The sequence below is a fragment of the Primulina tabacum genome, chromosome 8, assembly GCF_025594145.1.
Source record: "Primulina tabacum isolate GXHZ01 chromosome 8, ASM2559414v2, whole genome shotgun sequence".
Classification (NCBI taxonomy): domain Eukaryota; kingdom Viridiplantae; phylum Streptophyta; class Magnoliopsida; order Lamiales; family Gesneriaceae; genus Primulina; species Primulina tabacum.
Genome location: NC_134557.1, coordinates 3,108,170 through 3,124,321, shown reverse-complemented (window position 1 = coordinate 3,124,321; position 16,152 = coordinate 3,108,170). Strand labels below are relative to the sequence as shown.

Genomic DNA, 16,152 nt, shown 5'->3' with positions numbered 1-16,152 from the left:
ATAACAAAGTTCACAAGCAACCACAGAACAGTAAGTGAAGTATTCATGTCAACGAATTATCACCGAAAGACAATGTGACAATAGTACTGGGATGCACGCTAATTATTGTTGCCATAACAAAGTTCACAAGCAACCACAGAACAGTAAGTGAAGTATTCATGTCAACGAATTATCACCGAAAGACAATGTGACGATAACAAGAAGAAGGTAAATTTTTTATCAGAAATTAAAATGGACTGATGAAGAATATGGGAAGTCACAAACTGTTAAATTCAAACTAACAAGCACGCCTAAAAAGGATGCAAAGATGTTAATTTCGCGATATCAATACAGAAATACCAGCTTTCTTTCTTACTTCCTGTCAACTTTACAATTCAATTTTTTTTCCCAGCAGAGGAGGGATCTTACTATCTAGGGCAGCTACATTAATCAATCATGGTTGACCAACACAACTCAACAATCATAACAAGATAACATAAAAGGTAATTTTTTTAGCTAAAGCTGAAAACTCAAAGAAATATGCAGCCCATCAGGGAGTTTACACACAGTATGCAAGCATAAATTGATGATTTCAGAGCTGATTAATCAATTATCCGGAAAAAGAAACAACACCAAACGACAGAGAGACATATAGAGCAAGAAAGATGGTTGAATTGTCCATTTCGAAAAAAAAGCTATTTTATCAAAAATCATAAAAATAAAAAAAGATTAAAGATATCACCTTTGATGGCAACCTCACGGAAGTTAGTCTTGGTGTTTGAGTAAAGCCTCTTCCATTCATCTAGTATCATCTTACTTGGAGGCAAAAGATCCAAAGGATTCTTTGGTTTTGGCTTTGGTGCTTCTTCTTCCTCGGCTACTTCTTTAGGCTTCACTTCTTCTTTCTTAATCTCCTTCTTTGGTTCCTCCTTTGCCTTGGGTTTTGCAGGTTCCTTTGGTTGTGAGGGCTTTTTGGATGTAACCGGTGGAATAGATTCAGCTTGTTTCACGTCACCCAAAAACTTCTTAAAATTTGGCTGATTAACCAAGGTCCAAAAGTGCCTTTCCACGTGTGGGAATTCCGAGGTAAAGCTCTTGGTCATGATCAACTTAAATCCCAAAAATAGGTTACATATCACAACAATGTCAGCCAGTGTGACACCATGCCCAACCAAGTAGGTATTAGTGGCAAGATGGTTGTTCAGAGCTCCCAAAGCTCTTTTCAATGCTGAAACTGCGATTTCCTCCGACTGCGTAAAAAGCAAAGTAATTAGATTAAAAAATGACTGTTGTAGAGCTGGAGGGGAGGGAAACAGCTAAATAAATAACATTTGAGTGTGAAATGAAGTGAGCTCAACTTACAGGTGGAATATACTGTACAAAACCAAGTCTTGGGTACAACCAGCGTGAAATATTCACATCAATCTCGGTAGCAGCAAAATCAATCCACTGCTCAATGTGTCCCTACCAAATCCAAAAGCAAAAAAAAAAGAGAATAAAAAAGTGTAACCAAGACATTACAAAATCTTGTCAAATACTTAAACCTCACAACATGAAATTTCTGTCTACAAAAACTTTGTCCTTACATAATCAGTTAGAGAAGTGCCATACAAAGGGTTATCGGGCTTCAAACGAGCAACTGCAAAATTAAACTAATTAACATGTTATACAAACCAAGGCAGTATCGATCAATGTATCAAATTTAGATGCAAAAATAGTCTCACCATAGCGAGCAATTGCATTGCTTTCAAATATTGCTCCATCAGGTGTTTCAAGCACAGGAACCTAGAAAAGAATTTGAACATCAGAAACACTGTTGTGCTGACTTTCACACTTGAGGTATAAGGTAAATTCACTTTCCCTTTGCATACCTTTCCTATAGGATTCATCTTAAGAAACTCGGAAGTCTTATTAGACACACCCATCTCAAAATCCTTTGCCAGTTCCACCTTCACCCCAATAAACTCTGCCGCAATTAATGCCTTGAAGGCATTTTTGTTAGTGCTAGTGGCATGCAAAACCTGAATGGATGACCAAATGAAGTTGACCAACAGAATCAAGTCCTAACAAATACTAATCCATAACAGACTTAAGCTAAAGAATAAGCTATTCAGTCAACTGAGACAAGGGGATAAGACTTTGTAGATCATCCTTCAAGGAACCATGCCAGCAATTGTCAATATATTGAGTATATGTGGCTTATTAAGTGTTTAAACTATCAGCTTTACCAAGAGGGACAATAAAGTGAGGACTGAGGATGTAACATGCAAAGAAGTGTTACCATCACAGTTTTTGCTATACAAATAATAAGGTGTGGGTTAGCATGCAAATGAGTTGCATTACTAGGGATTCAAAGACCCAAAAACTTAAACAAAGAGCATTAGGCCATAAGTCCAGGAAAAGCCTCAAGCTTTAATGCCACCTTACAATTGCTTGCGAAACTGATGTAATCAAAACACCCAGGAAAATAAAAGGCTTCGTTCTTTGAAAAAAACATTTCAGTTGGCGGACCTTAGAATTTACAATGTAAGACACAGTATCATCAAATACATCAAAGTAAAAAATTGTCTAAGACGCAGTATCATCAAATACATCGAAGTCAAAAATTGGCTAGTAAAAAATGGATATGTGGAACAAAAATAAGGACTGAACCCATAAGAAGTCGAAACGTCACAATTAACACAAGTTTCAATTAAAATGTCGTGTAGATACACTAATTCATATTTTTTGACGGAAAAAGGGCATACATGAAAAATCAAGGTCCCTAAAATTGCATCATACTGAATTTCTGAAATAAACAAGCAAAAATCGGGTACTCGTGAAAGAAATAAAAGATCAGCAACAAATGTCAATGAAAAAACATGAAACAAACAAACAATCAACTTACCAGAGCCATGGATAAACTGGATAAACTCTTCACTCTTTAAATCGGTAAAAATTCTGAAAACACAGCAATTATAAATCTTTTTAACGATCAGAAAATTTTCCGAATGGGAAAGCTCCACAGGAGTAACACAACGTAAAAATGTACAGAAACGTAATTATATGATAGATCGAAAGGGTTAGAAGACAGGAAGAGTGAATTGGTTTACCGGTTTAGAGAGAGAGAGCCGTGTACTCCGCGGCAGAGTGCGAGAAAGTGATGTACATAAGGATGAAGGTTTTAGGGTTACAGGTTGGACTTATATAAAATGTCAAAGGATAATTTGGGGATTTTCACTTACCCAATCAAAAAGTCCACCTCTAAAAAATCATATCTGGTAAAAAATAAAAATGTAAAAAATAAAATTACTATTTATTAGAGCCTTTTCGATTATTTCAACAGCAAAATATATTATTCAACTATTTATCTCAAACACGCAATTCTTAAACAAATATATACATATAATATTTAATCAATTAATTAATTTAATTCCTACAAATAGCGTGATATTATGTTAATCAATTTATAAACTAAATAATTCTTTAAACTATTTAAATATAAAATAATATATGATATATTACTGAATACATATAAATATTTAATGAATTAAAACATTTATTGTAAATAAAATATGTAATAAGTATTGTCCCAAAAATATTCTATAAAGATTGACCTTCATACGTTGGAGATGAGGTTTGTATAAATATAAATGTGAAATATTTTTTTCCCTTGAAGAAACAAATATAGGAGTTATGTTTAAATTGAGTTTTAGTAAATAAAAAGAATTATTTGCAACACGATTATTAACTAAAATGATTATACTATAAAAGTAAATTCTAAATTAAAAATATAATAAAATGAAAATGGATATAGCATAAATGAAGTCGGGCCACAAAAAAAAGTAATAATAAAATAGCAAAGATGAAAAAATTACATTTTATTTAGCAAAAATAATAAGTCAGAAACGACAAATAAAAGCAACGTCAACCCTGTTCGAAACATAACATTTTACATGTATGTCTATAATTTTGCAATGTTGCACACCTCTGGGTGTTGCGTGCACACACACAGATATATATATTTAAACGCTAATCATAATTTGCTAATACAAATTTTAAAGACACCTTGTTATTTTTAATTTCAAGAAAAACTCCTATCTTTTCAAGAAGGGGCTTTAGAAACCACAGTATTTCCGTAACTGTTACAGTTGCAATATTTTGCATTCCAATCAATATTTACAAGATTAAAATGAGTCCATATCCATAATCGCCTGACATAATGGATCCATAAAAACAACTGAGCCATTCCAAAAACATCTCCATGTAGCGAAAAGACTACAGTTCTGGTTAGCTAGCTGTTAGCATCTTTCAAAAATTTTATAAAGCTTCTCCAGTGAAGCCACCTGGAAATTAATTATATGCTGATCAAAATAAAATAAAACTTAACATTGCATTAAAATGAAAAAGAATACTTACATGCAAAACAACAGAATGATATCTCTATTCTCAACTACGTGAAAAGAGAAGAACACCACGATCATTTGATCAGTAAGATCAGCTGGAAAGGTACATACATACATATGTTCATGTATCTATGTACCTATGTATAAAAGCATGGTAAAATTAAAACCGGGGGAATAAAAAAGTGTGAAAGGAAAAGGGGAGAGGAGAAAAAATTTACCACCTGGTTTGACTTAAATAAGTTTCAAGGGAAAAAAGACAAAAGTCAAACATTCAAATTATTAGTCATTCGTCCTATTGATGACAACTGACTTTTATGGATACATTTTGGACTTCTTGTCAAGCGTGAGTCAGGAAAGAATTCTACGAATCACAAATTAGTGCTCCAGTTGCTAATGCTTGCCCGTAAAAGGAAAAAGTGTGAATGATTTTGAAGAATATGCAGTTGATATAGAGTGACATAAATGTGATAATAGATGCCATCGAGATTAACTTACAACAACGAACAGAAGTGGAAAAAAAAGAACGAACAAAAGTAAAATTGGGAAAAATTTACTAAAGAATGTTCTAATACCTTGACAAATGTTCCATTTGTAGCCATTGAAGTAGGAGGCTTCAGAAAAAGTCTCATGGAGGGAAATAAAACATGTTGAATTGACCATTCACGCTGAGCCCAAGCGTTCTCAGCCTCCGAAAGTAGTTCATGGTCAATGTCTTCCTTCACACTATCTGATTAAAAGATAGCATTGTTAATTTGCAGATTGAAAAGGTGTCAAAAGATATAAACTTCTGAGTTATACGTAGAAATTGTAACATCGAGAATAAAAGTATTTAGATAGACCAAACATATGACCATTAATACGAGTGTCTTGATGCGTTCATTCTATGATTTATATTTAGTTTTCGTGTTTCTCTGGGAAATAAATTGTTGTCTCAAATCATCGAATTTTTAGAAGCCCACCTTTATCCAAAAGACCTGACAATGTCCTCTGCGACCGTATAGTCAAATAATACATCAATGCAAGGTGTTTTTTTGAATCCCCCACAGGCTCCTCAATTTAATACTTACACCAATTTATGAGTCAAATGTGATTATCGATGGGATTGCCTCAAGGATTTAATATTCACAAGTAAATATACTAAGCATGAAAATCGAAGCACACATTTTTAGTGCAGCATTACTCTACATAAAAAATAAAAATGATGCATGCATGAGGATGTCCTGGTTATATGGTAAACTCAGCTTTTGACTCTTCCTAAGCCTAATCGATTAAATAATCTTAAAGAATATTTTCTTTCAGTTTCACCCATGTGCACAGCCAGCATAACCCAAACTAGGACCTATGCCTCCGGGGATATTGACAATCCACCATTACGCTTAATGATTTGCTGATACATAAGCTAATCTGTGGATCATATATGAACCCTCCTCATTTTTGTTTCTCGGAATGGAAAAGGAGATTAAAGCTCATCTCATTTGCATATTATTCAGATTTCAGCCTAAGAACAGTTCATGTGAGAGTGTCATCGTGCTGGCATTGATGGTCATACCAGAATTTTTTGCGGTATCTCTCATTTCATGACCATCAGAGGGATCTCTCTTGTAAAACTTCAAGCCATTGTCTGATGGATTAGGCAACAGCGGAGGATGAAAAGCATAGAAATTCCCAATAGCAGCAGCAATTGTTTGAAAACAAGTTCTCTCGTCTTCCCATTCAACCTACATAAACGATAAAATCAGAATATTTATAAAATATTGTTGCACATACAGTCTGACACAACAATGTTAAATCCGTACTTCAAGTTTTGGTCATGAATAAAGAAATGCTCCAACTGATTTGCATCACCATTTACAACTCTTTTCATGATTTAATACATCAGAGAGAAATATCTTCTGTGAAGTGAACCTCGATACTGCATGGCTAAAATTTTAACAAGTATTCTAGCTCAATTCACATTAATACTTGTATTTGACATTGACCATCTTGTTCACGAGATTATAATAAAAGAATATCCTCGAAAAGCAACCAATTATTCTTATTAAGTGGGATGATCTTTTCTTCCACACTGACATTTCTCCGGCAACTTTGCCCCCTTTTCATTTTTTAGTTCTTATGCAGAAATCATCCCATCATGTTTCACCACATCGTCATCCATGTGCTTTTACTCTTTTTTTTTAACTTTCCTCTACCTTCAAAAAAGAAATGCATACACCGTCACTCCACATATTCCATCACAATACACATTAAACAACCAAACCGAAACCAAAACCCTGTCAGCCATTCAATCAATCAATGCTTTTAGTGAATGAAATTTTCAGCTTTGTTTTGCTGGTTTTCGATAATTTATTTCGAAAATTTTCAACTCCTAACTCTCACTTGATGTTCTAAATTGCCATCAACATCAGAGAGCTACGGAAAGGACAGGGATAGGCTAACTGGTGGAATGAGTGCAGTAACTGAAAGTGGAGAATAAATTAAATCTATAATATATACACACATGGAAATCCGGTTAAGATTAAATAACTGAGTGTACACCTGGAAAGGATATTAACATATCAAACTCACATCATTGCCCAGACAAAGAATGAACTCCGGAACACGGTCCATGTCTGGAGTGTACTGGTCAAGTACAATTGGAAGCCTGGACAAATTACCACTTGAATCAATATGAATGCCAAAATACTCTTCCAGCAATTCAGCCTTTTGCTTAAGTAGTTCCGTATTCATCTAGCAAGCAATATAAATGAAAACTTAGGAAGGAAAATGAACAGCCACACATGGCATGAAAGAAAATTTCATTCAAGAACTAAGAGGTGGAAAGGTACGGTTTTCACCAGTAGCATCTCAAGCCCCAAGCATTGTGCACATATTGCCCAAACTCAAAACAATAGCTTGCCACTAAATCACAGTAGAAGTCCTCTAATTCAGGGTTATAGGTATCCAAGTATATCAACACATGGAGAACAGAGCATGGTGTGGATACTGAACCTATGTCACGCATTCTATACACATTTTTTTAGTGTGCACTAAGGTAGAATCCAATAAAAATATTTGCCATCAATATGAAACTCTATGATAGAATTAAGAATCAATAAGTCGAGCAAATCATCCAGTTAACTCCAACAGATGACAATCTGCTCACAGGTGATCATCCAATCATGGTGTAAAAAGTCACCTCATCATGCTCAAAATCCAAAATGTATAAAACTTCATATGTTGATGTCTAAGACAAGAAAAATAAGGAAAGAAAAAACAGACTTTTACCGTCTTAGATTTAAAAATGAAAACCATAAAGAAGATTTCTAATATTTTGACAAGAGCTTTTAATTGTTTATAGACCTCAAGTCCTGGATATATATATCTAACGAGTGCATAAATAACATAAGCATTATGTTTCAAAGCATTGTAAACAAGTCCTAACTCAATGCAGAGCCAACAAAGGTAAATAATCAACAAAGGAAACATAAGAACTGGGTAAAAGTGCCATGACGAAACAGTTTCTTTGGGTTGAGCAAGAGCAGGGAAAGTTGCAAAGGTGGAAAAATGGATTGACGAAGTAAAATAACCCTTCTAATTTACAGATATATGCAAAAAGTGATATGACATATTACTTCAGCAATCTTTTCCTTTAGTTCAGCATCTTCATTGCCTTCTGGATCCAAATCCTCCTCTTTCAGTGCAAGCATTATCAGTTCTGGCAATGGAGCCGGGTTGCTCAGTTGAATTGCAGTAAAATGGGCAAACCGCCGTAAGACTTGCTGGTAAATAAGTTCTTTGCTGCAGGGAATGTCAACGAATCTCAGATGGCAAAAGGATAACATCATAATTATTATGATAAAGTGCTGTTTTATTGAAATTTTGCAATCAATCATGTTAGTGGATCATTAAACCTAATACAATTATTGGTTATATGAACTACACTGCACTGATAAAGGCATTCCATGGTTATGGACATAGAAAGTTAACCGCTTCAATGTTTGTGAAGAACAACCTTTAGTACCCTGCAACCTAACAAACATTTGCCATAAAAGCTGAATTATGTCTGCCTAAACCACATTTGGCCAACAATCATCCTAGGTTACTCTATATTTTGATCTACTTATAAGTCTGTGACTTACTAGTAATTGAAACATCTTTAAAATGCAATATTCTCAGAAACAAGCTAAAGCAGTCTATGCTTGAATATAAATTCCAGTAATGAAACCAAGGAAAAACTTTCCGCACTAGGTTTATTCATGGTTACCAGCAACTACTTGTTAGATCCTTCTTTGCTGCCAAAAAAGAGTGTTAATTTTTGTTTAAGTCACCAACTCTTCTAAACCAACCAAAAAAAGTAAGCTAAAAAATTAATTTTTAATAATACAAATTTTAACTTCTTTTTATCAATTTCAAAATTATATATTTTTATATTGATTAATATATTGGTTTTATTCAGCTTGATTTGATTTTTAATTTAATGCTCTTATTTTGTACAATGTTTTAAATATATATATTATATATATTTATACGTGTGTGAGTTATATTTTGGTTAGCAAGTTGGTGAATTTATTATTCTCAGTTGTCTTCTCCCACTGTATAATATTTAGAATTTTTAAAATAACACAATTCAAAAATAATATGTTAAATCATTGGTTAAGGAAAAACCCATTAACAAATATCATATTAAAAATTCGTAGGCATTTATGTCATTTGGGTTAATAAAAAGTCAAAAAAAAGTGATCAATTGCATTTCAGGCACATGTTACTACAACTTCTGGAGCAGGGTTTTTTAGCTTATTTTTCGAAAACTTCACAGCTAATTAATATTTTATAAGGGGTTTTGTGCTATATAGGAATTTTACAAGGGGCTGAATGGTATTAGTCCAACATTTCTGTTCAGGGAAGAGTCAACATGTCAAGGTTTAGAAGGAGAAGATGCAAAACATAAAAAGTGAGTGGCTCATCTTTTCAGGTGTGCAGATGAGAAGCTAGGAAAAGTTCTTGAAGAGGGAAAGATATCTTCATGTAAATATAGTGGACGTGTAACCACAGTTATTTATCATAATCTAGAATGGCTTGGTGAAATGGTTTAACCAACCGCCTGCATTCCTCTGTTGGCATAACAGAGAACAAACAAACACAGGGCATGAGAAGTTAGGTCCAGTGTGATAAAGTTCCTCAGCGCATATGTTTCAGTTAAGTACAATTTTCACCATTTCATCTGAGTAACAACATGAATAGGAAAGAAAATCACCTCAAGTTTACCACATTAACGAGATAAAGGTGTGTATTGTGCTGAAGCAGTGCAAAGACATCATCAGCCATCCCAATATATGTACAATGACCAACAATATCCTGCAACTCTATGGCAACAACTAGTCAGTGGAGGGCGTCATTCATTAGTTTGGTGCGAGTTAACTAATCATATAGGATTTGATTTGTACCAGAGTGACAACCAGAATCAATCTCTTTAGTAAGTTGCTGAATGCTAGAAAGATCTGCAGTTTCCCTGGGGTTCCTCCTTTGCCTGACAGAAGACCTGAAGTAACAGATTAAATATGGACAGTATGAGGAAATGAATAAAGATGCATGGCTCAATATACAACGCCATTCGACTTTTTTTTTTAAAACAAGAATGCACAGATTCACCCACATCATAATATTGAAAGTGCACAGAAGGTAAGATATCCAGAAACAACCACATTCAAAAGAAATCCTACAAGTTCAGAACAGATGCAATAATTTTTCCCCAATCATTTAACCATGGCGCCTTTATCATATATCTTTTTAATTACAATGCTTGCGAATGGAGTTTCCTGTATCATATGAAACATGTTATAGATATGGATGAACAAAGAGCCAATGGCAACAACCTCACAGAAGTCAAGAGAGAACTTCCTTTATGATTGCTACAAGGTTTGATTTGCAAGTATGCGTGCAACCTTCCAGCAGGATCCTGCGAATCCGTCCGTACCATTTTGTGCACTGGAACCTTTTGCGACCTTGAACCTAATGTATAAAATTAAATCTTTAGAAGACAGCTTAATAAAAAAAAGTAAAAATAACCCAACACCTTTGAGAACCCTACAAAAGGCCAAAGAACAATTTTGTTAAGCATACCAGAAGGTGAAGGGTGACTAAGGGAATCTTTGCTCTCAGTCATAGAAACAGAAGATGTCGAATCGATTCTCTGCTGCATTGAAAACTCCATATTGATATCGAACAAATCAAATCACAATAGAATTGTTCTCATCTCAGTTATATCCAGAGGCTCCAAAATAAATTTCTTTCAAAATTGGCTTCAGACCGAACTTCCAGTAAATTATCTCGAAGTCAAAAAGTATGCAGGATTCAATTTTCACAACGAAAACCATTAATCTACTTCCTTTACATTACGCAAGAGCAACACCATAGAAGCGTTAAGATTTGGTTTCCTCAATTTCATACCTATGAATAATTTCTAACCCCAATTAATTCCAAGTAAAAAAGAACAATTTTTAAGGGACATAACTATAAGCATTATAGACAGGACTTTCTAGGGAAACAATTTGACTTTAATCAAAAATAGATGTGGTAGCTAATAATTTCTAGTATTATAACGTGGTTGATGGCGATAACACAACATTTGAAGAACAGGGCTGAAAAATGTTATTGCTTGCAAAATCACGGGATGCATTGGTTTAAGTATTTATAACATTTAACACAAGGATACTTTAGACAAATACAACAAAAAGTATTAAAAGGTTACCAAAACAATAAAAATGAAGAAACTAAAGCATAGGGAAGAATATGAAGTTGTCATCAAAAGTCATTTGAATTAATCTTGTCAAAGGGGCAAATACATTCTTTGACATCCCACAAATTCCATATCACATCAAAGGGGATGTCAGAAAGTGCATCCTCCACATGGAGTTTGTGGCATGTCAAAGCATATCTTCATTCCTTCAACATGATACTGGAGTTGACAACCCATCAGAGCATCTATTCATTTCCTTTGATGCAGTAACAGATTTGGGGCATAAGATAATTAGCAAGTATAAAACAACATTTGAATACCGCGATGAGTAAGCAAGCAGCCAAATGTCAAGCCTAAGTTTGCCTAAATACCTGCTCTTGAAATGTCCGTGACTCATTAGAGTTCCTTAGTTTGGATTCTATGACAGACTGAATCTTCTCAATTATAACTTCTTGTTTCAGTAGGCTTACCTGCGTATGATACGACATCATCAATGCAATAAAACCTCAATAGGATCGACATAGCTTTTCTAGTTGCCAATTTTTGCATGCACCTCTCTCTTTGTTGGGTGCACGTTCACATCAATGTGCTCAGGCGGCAATTTGATTGACAAGTAAATGAATGGTTTCGATGCTTTCGGCAATGTTGCAGCATAAACAATTTCAATTGCCCTCTTTAAAGCACCACACTCCACCAGTCTATCTGCTCACAAGAGGAATAGATGAGAGAAACAAGGACTCACTATTTAACAGCAGACAACATGCATAAATCTTTTGAAATAAGATTTGGTTCTTGAGTCCTGCTAGAATACAAGAAGCATTCATGCCCATGTATATTGAAAGAGACTAAGGGGGATAAATTAGAAAATAGTAATTGTGGGATGAATCTGGAGAAATTCCAACTATTTATCATTAAAGAATATCAAACATAAAACTAATGTTTCCACACTTAAAATGGGTAAATGATTAGCACTCAAATTACGATACACAAGCAGTATGTAAGACTTTTCCAATTGGATAACACTCAAACTTCTCGCTTTAGTCAAATGTGCCTCTTGACATTATGATTATTTACTAAAAAATCAAGGAACGTATACTTACCATTGATAAAAAGCACCACAGTTGCCTTCTTTGCTGTGTAATTAAAATTTGACATCAAACCTTCCATTTTGAAAATCGAACTCAATGGATCGTCATCAGAAGCTTCTACAATCATCAGCTGTTGAGCAACTGACAACCCGTAAACAGACCTGATTGCGTCAAGCCTTGAAGATGTAGCAACTGAGTGAACATCTGCTCTAGTAGCTCCATGCTGAGTAAAGAGAACGCTTTTAATCCAAAATACACAACTCTTGGTCGTGGTGGAATAAGATGAAAGCGTAGTGTAAGCAGCCATAGATAATCTCAATTTTTACAACAGACTAACCTTTCTACAAGAGAAGCTTACACTTTTGTGATGGATTGCAAACCTACATGTTAAGTCCACTATTTTGGGATAGTCATCAGCAGAATTCTGTAGTGTTTTCCTCCGAGCAGTCATGTTGTAAAATAAATTTTCGATCTTCGAGAGATGCAAATCAAGCAAAAGAGCAATGAGGTTATCGAAAAGTTTATAAAATAAAAATTTCAGGCAAACAAAATTATGAATGATGATTTAATTTCAGACGGATCAACAGACAAAACAAGCCAAGAAAGTATCGTACATCTCCACTGTCATAGCTTGGACACAAAAACTAAATTGCATCCCTAGTTTGCTCTTTCTTCTCCATTAAAGTGAAGAGATAAATTATTTCAATATTTCTAGTCTCACATTTTTCTCTTTATGATTTCATTTTCTAAGTCAGTACCTAATCCTGAATCTGAGAGGTGTGAAATAGGTGCTTTAAGTCAAAGGATAACTAAAAAGCACAGGACTAAACCATTAGAAAACATACCATGATTTGGGTACCTTTAACAGCTGCACAAGGCTTGGGTTCATGCTCCATCAAACCATCTCTATATGTAGTCCTGACCATCCGCATATATAAATATAAATTAACCTAGTCAATAAATTGACTTGCATAAAAAAAAACTTTTCTTTTTTCCAGATGTAATGCACGGTCTCAAGGAAACCAGAAAAAGAATTAGTTAATTTCCAACAGCTAGCACAGAGCCTAAGAGACAGAGATGCTGCCTATAGACTTACAAACTAGTGAATTTATAATCCATGACAAGAAGACGATAAACAAAAGAATGAGGAAAAACAAAGAGAAAATAGAGAAGAATATTCAGTACGATAGGAACAATGAGTAGGACCAGTTGCTTCTTTGAATTCAATTTTACATACGGACACACAAAGGAAACGGTTTTGTAGAATAGAATGCTTCTCGCCAGCTCTGAAGATCAAATTGGCAGATTTAAAAATAACCTATTAAACAGCCCTAACCCAAACACTAGATTCAGTAATGCATGCACAGGTTAAGTATACATCACAATCATCCAAGCACTTAACGTTTTACGAAACAAAGTGACAGTGCGTCATCGTCACCTGTAACCGTGCAACTGACCCTCGGTAATAGTCGTAACTGTGACATGACCAACATAGGTCATACTTGCCAAAGCCTCCCCTCTAAACCCCATCGACTTAATGCACTGCAAGTCCTCAAATTTACTCAGTTTCGAGGTTGTGTGCCTTTCACATAGAATCGGCAGATCTTCGTACTGTGCAGAAACAGGAAGGAGCAAAGCAAAAATCAAATACTTTATCAGCATGTGAAGCAAAAAACAAACCACCATATAAAATTTATCACACGTACTCGAATGCCGTGTCCATCGTCGGAGACTTGGATAAGTTTGAGGCCACCGTCCTTGAGAGTTACTGAGATAGAGGTGGAACCGGCGTCGAGGCTGTTCTCCACGAGCTCTTTCACGGCAGAAAGCGGCCGTTGAATAACCTCTCCGGCGGAAATCCTGTTCACTACCGCCTCATCAAGGCGGTGAATCCTGGGAGGCTCCATATCCATCAATGTATCACAAAGGGCGATGCTCCACAAAGATTAACAAAAGGCACAATAGCACTTCAGTAAAATCTATATAAACAACATTACTATTCTCTTTAAAAACAAACTTATCTCATAATTTCTTTTCCCTAAAACATTTCAACAAAAATAAAACCAAGCAAACCCCAAACCCCCACCCCCCACCGGCAACACAGATTCCACGTGGCAGATCATGGCGCGAACAAATTGGAGGGAAAGATATAGGGATGGATTAAAGACATTCAGAGGGAGGCCTTCGTTTGCCGTATACTATGAAGCTCAAATTGGGACATAATTTTGTTTCATAATTAAATATTAATATAGCTTACGGTTGAAAAATATATTTAAAATGTGTGTATTGAATATTTGAATGTTGAAAATAAGAATTGTAAATATTGAAAATTAGTGTGTGATGATGTAGGTAATGATGTATTTTATTTTTGGATTATTTGTAAAGATTTCTTATAAATAGATCTCTCATTTGTGAAGAAAATCACAATTGAGTAGAGAGAAAAATATTATAAAGTGTGTAGTTTGGTAAATTTTGAGAGTTTGAGATTTTTACTTTTTACCATAAATTTTTACTTTTTCACAACACGTTATCAGCACGAAGCTCTAAAAGTCCTTCATCCTTTTCTAAGCTCCAAACAGAAGAAAAAGGTAACAAAAATAATAATATTTATTTTACTGTTATTTATTTATCGTGTATATATTTAATATATAATATAATGTTATTATTAATAATAAAAATAAATTTTTCAAAAACTTGTTATAAATCCTGGGAGGATGTTAAGACGACATCCCACACTCCCGGTAAGGGATACGACAAGTATAAAAGCTTATAAGATTTTTAAATAAAATATCTTATGACACATCATTATAATAATATGATATGATATACATAATTATTTAAATATGTCTAATATTATATACACCATATTATTACCATAAAATTATACAAATACATACCTTTATTTTTTTATACACCAACGGTCATAAACGGTAACAAAACGGCTAGTTTTTTCCCTATAAATATGATCTCATAAACACATTTAATCACTCCAACTTTCTCTTCTTCTCTAAAAATTATTCTTCACTAAATTTTCGAAGAAAAAAGAAGATGGCTTTCTCAAGGTTATTTTTAATTATTTTGGTTATCATACTCACGAGTCTTTTATTTATCGGAGAATATCCTCCTCGTGTGTTTTTTTTATTTTTACAAATGCTTGTACTTGTTGTTTATCCATTACTTTGTATTGCAATATTCATTAACTAATAAAATGCATCGTAATTTTTTTTAGTACCACCATGTCAAATTTGACAAAGCTCGAATTTGTTGCGCTCGACATCACGGGAAAAAAATTATATGCCATGGACTCTCGATGTAGAAATGCATCTTGAGTCATTGGGTCTAAGTGAGACAATAAAAGAAAATGGCATATCGACATCACAAGAAAAGGCAAAAGCCATTATATTTTTGCGTCGACATCTCGACGATGGATTGAAATGTGAATATTTAATTGAAAAAGATCACATGGCTTTGTGGAAATGATTGAAAGAAAGATTTGAACATATAAGGGAAGTTATACTTCCGACCGCCCGTGATGAATGGAATATGTTAAGATTCCAAGATTTTAAGAAAGTCGGCGATTATAATTCAGCGATGTATCGAATAATCTCGCAGCTAAAATTTTGTGGATATGAGATCACAGAATCGGAAATGCTTGAAAAAACATTATCCACGTTTCATGCATCAAATATTACTCTACAGCAACAATATAGAGTACGTGGATTTGCGAGATATTCTGAACTCATCGTCTGTCTTCTTGTGGCGGAAAAAAACAACGAGCTATTAATGAGAAATCATCAGTCCCGACCCACTGGATCAACAGCATTTCCAGAAGTAAATGCTGTAAGTAAAAATGAATTTAAACCTGAAAATCAAAATCAAATTCAAAGACAAGGTTTTGGTCGAGGACGAGGTCGAGGTCGTGAACGTGGACGTGGACGTGGAATTGGCCGTGGTCGTGGTCGAGGCCGTGGTTTTGAAAACAATA

At 34.5% G+C, this 16,152-nt stretch overlaps 2 protein-coding genes across 5 annotated transcripts in view; both read right to left on the bottom strand.

The window, feature by feature from the left end:
- Window positions 1-3,152, bottom strand: part of LOC142552979 (elongation factor 1-gamma 3-like) — a 41,301-nt gene extending 38,149 nt beyond the window's left edge. The window contains exons 1-7 of the mRNA XM_075662929.1: window positions 3,072-3,152; window positions 2,867-2,919; window positions 1,851-2,000; window positions 1,704-1,764; window positions 1,566-1,618; window positions 1,342-1,443; window positions 722-1,229 (exon numbers count right to left, since the gene is read on the bottom strand). Coding sequence (XP_075519044.1) covers window positions 722-1,229; window positions 1,342-1,443; window positions 1,566-1,618; window positions 1,704-1,764; window positions 1,851-2,000; window positions 2,867-2,875 — 883 coding nt within the window. The 5' untranslated portion in view covers window positions 2,876-2,919; window positions 3,072-3,152. The remainder of the gene's footprint in view (window positions 1-721; window positions 1,230-1,341; window positions 1,444-1,565; window positions 1,619-1,703; window positions 1,765-1,850; window positions 2,001-2,866; window positions 2,920-3,071) is intronic.
- Window positions 3,153-4,170: 1,018 nt separating this feature from the next.
- On the bottom strand, window positions 4,171-14,241 carry LOC142552974 (DNA mismatch repair protein MLH1). Of its 4 annotated transcripts, none has more exons than XM_075662921.1 (16): window positions 13,874-14,241; window positions 13,606-13,778; window positions 13,013-13,085; window positions 12,505-12,639; window positions 12,180-12,390; window positions 11,633-11,781; window positions 11,451-11,549; window positions 10,464-10,533; window positions 10,217-10,352; window positions 9,788-9,882; window positions 9,598-9,706; window positions 7,976-8,141; window positions 6,930-7,091; window positions 5,914-6,082; window positions 4,937-5,091; window positions 4,171-4,304 (listed from the first exon to the last, which is right to left on the bottom strand). In XM_075662921.1, exons 1-16 carry the CDS (start codon window positions 14,078-14,080, stop codon window positions 4,260-4,262), a joined length of 2,154 nt encoding a protein of 717 aa, XP_075519036.1. In that variant the 5' UTR covers window positions 14,081-14,241; the 3' UTR covers window positions 4,171-4,259. The 4 variants fall into 4 exon arrangements, with proteins under 4 accessions (XP_075519036.1, XP_075519035.1, XP_075519038.1 ...); XM_075662920.1 differs by having other exon boundaries at window positions 10,464-10,536; window positions 13,874-14,240; XM_075662923.1 differs by lacking the exon at window positions 13,874-14,241 and having other exon boundaries at window positions 10,464-10,536; window positions 13,027-13,085.
- Window positions 14,242-16,152: the final 1,911 nt, after the last annotated feature.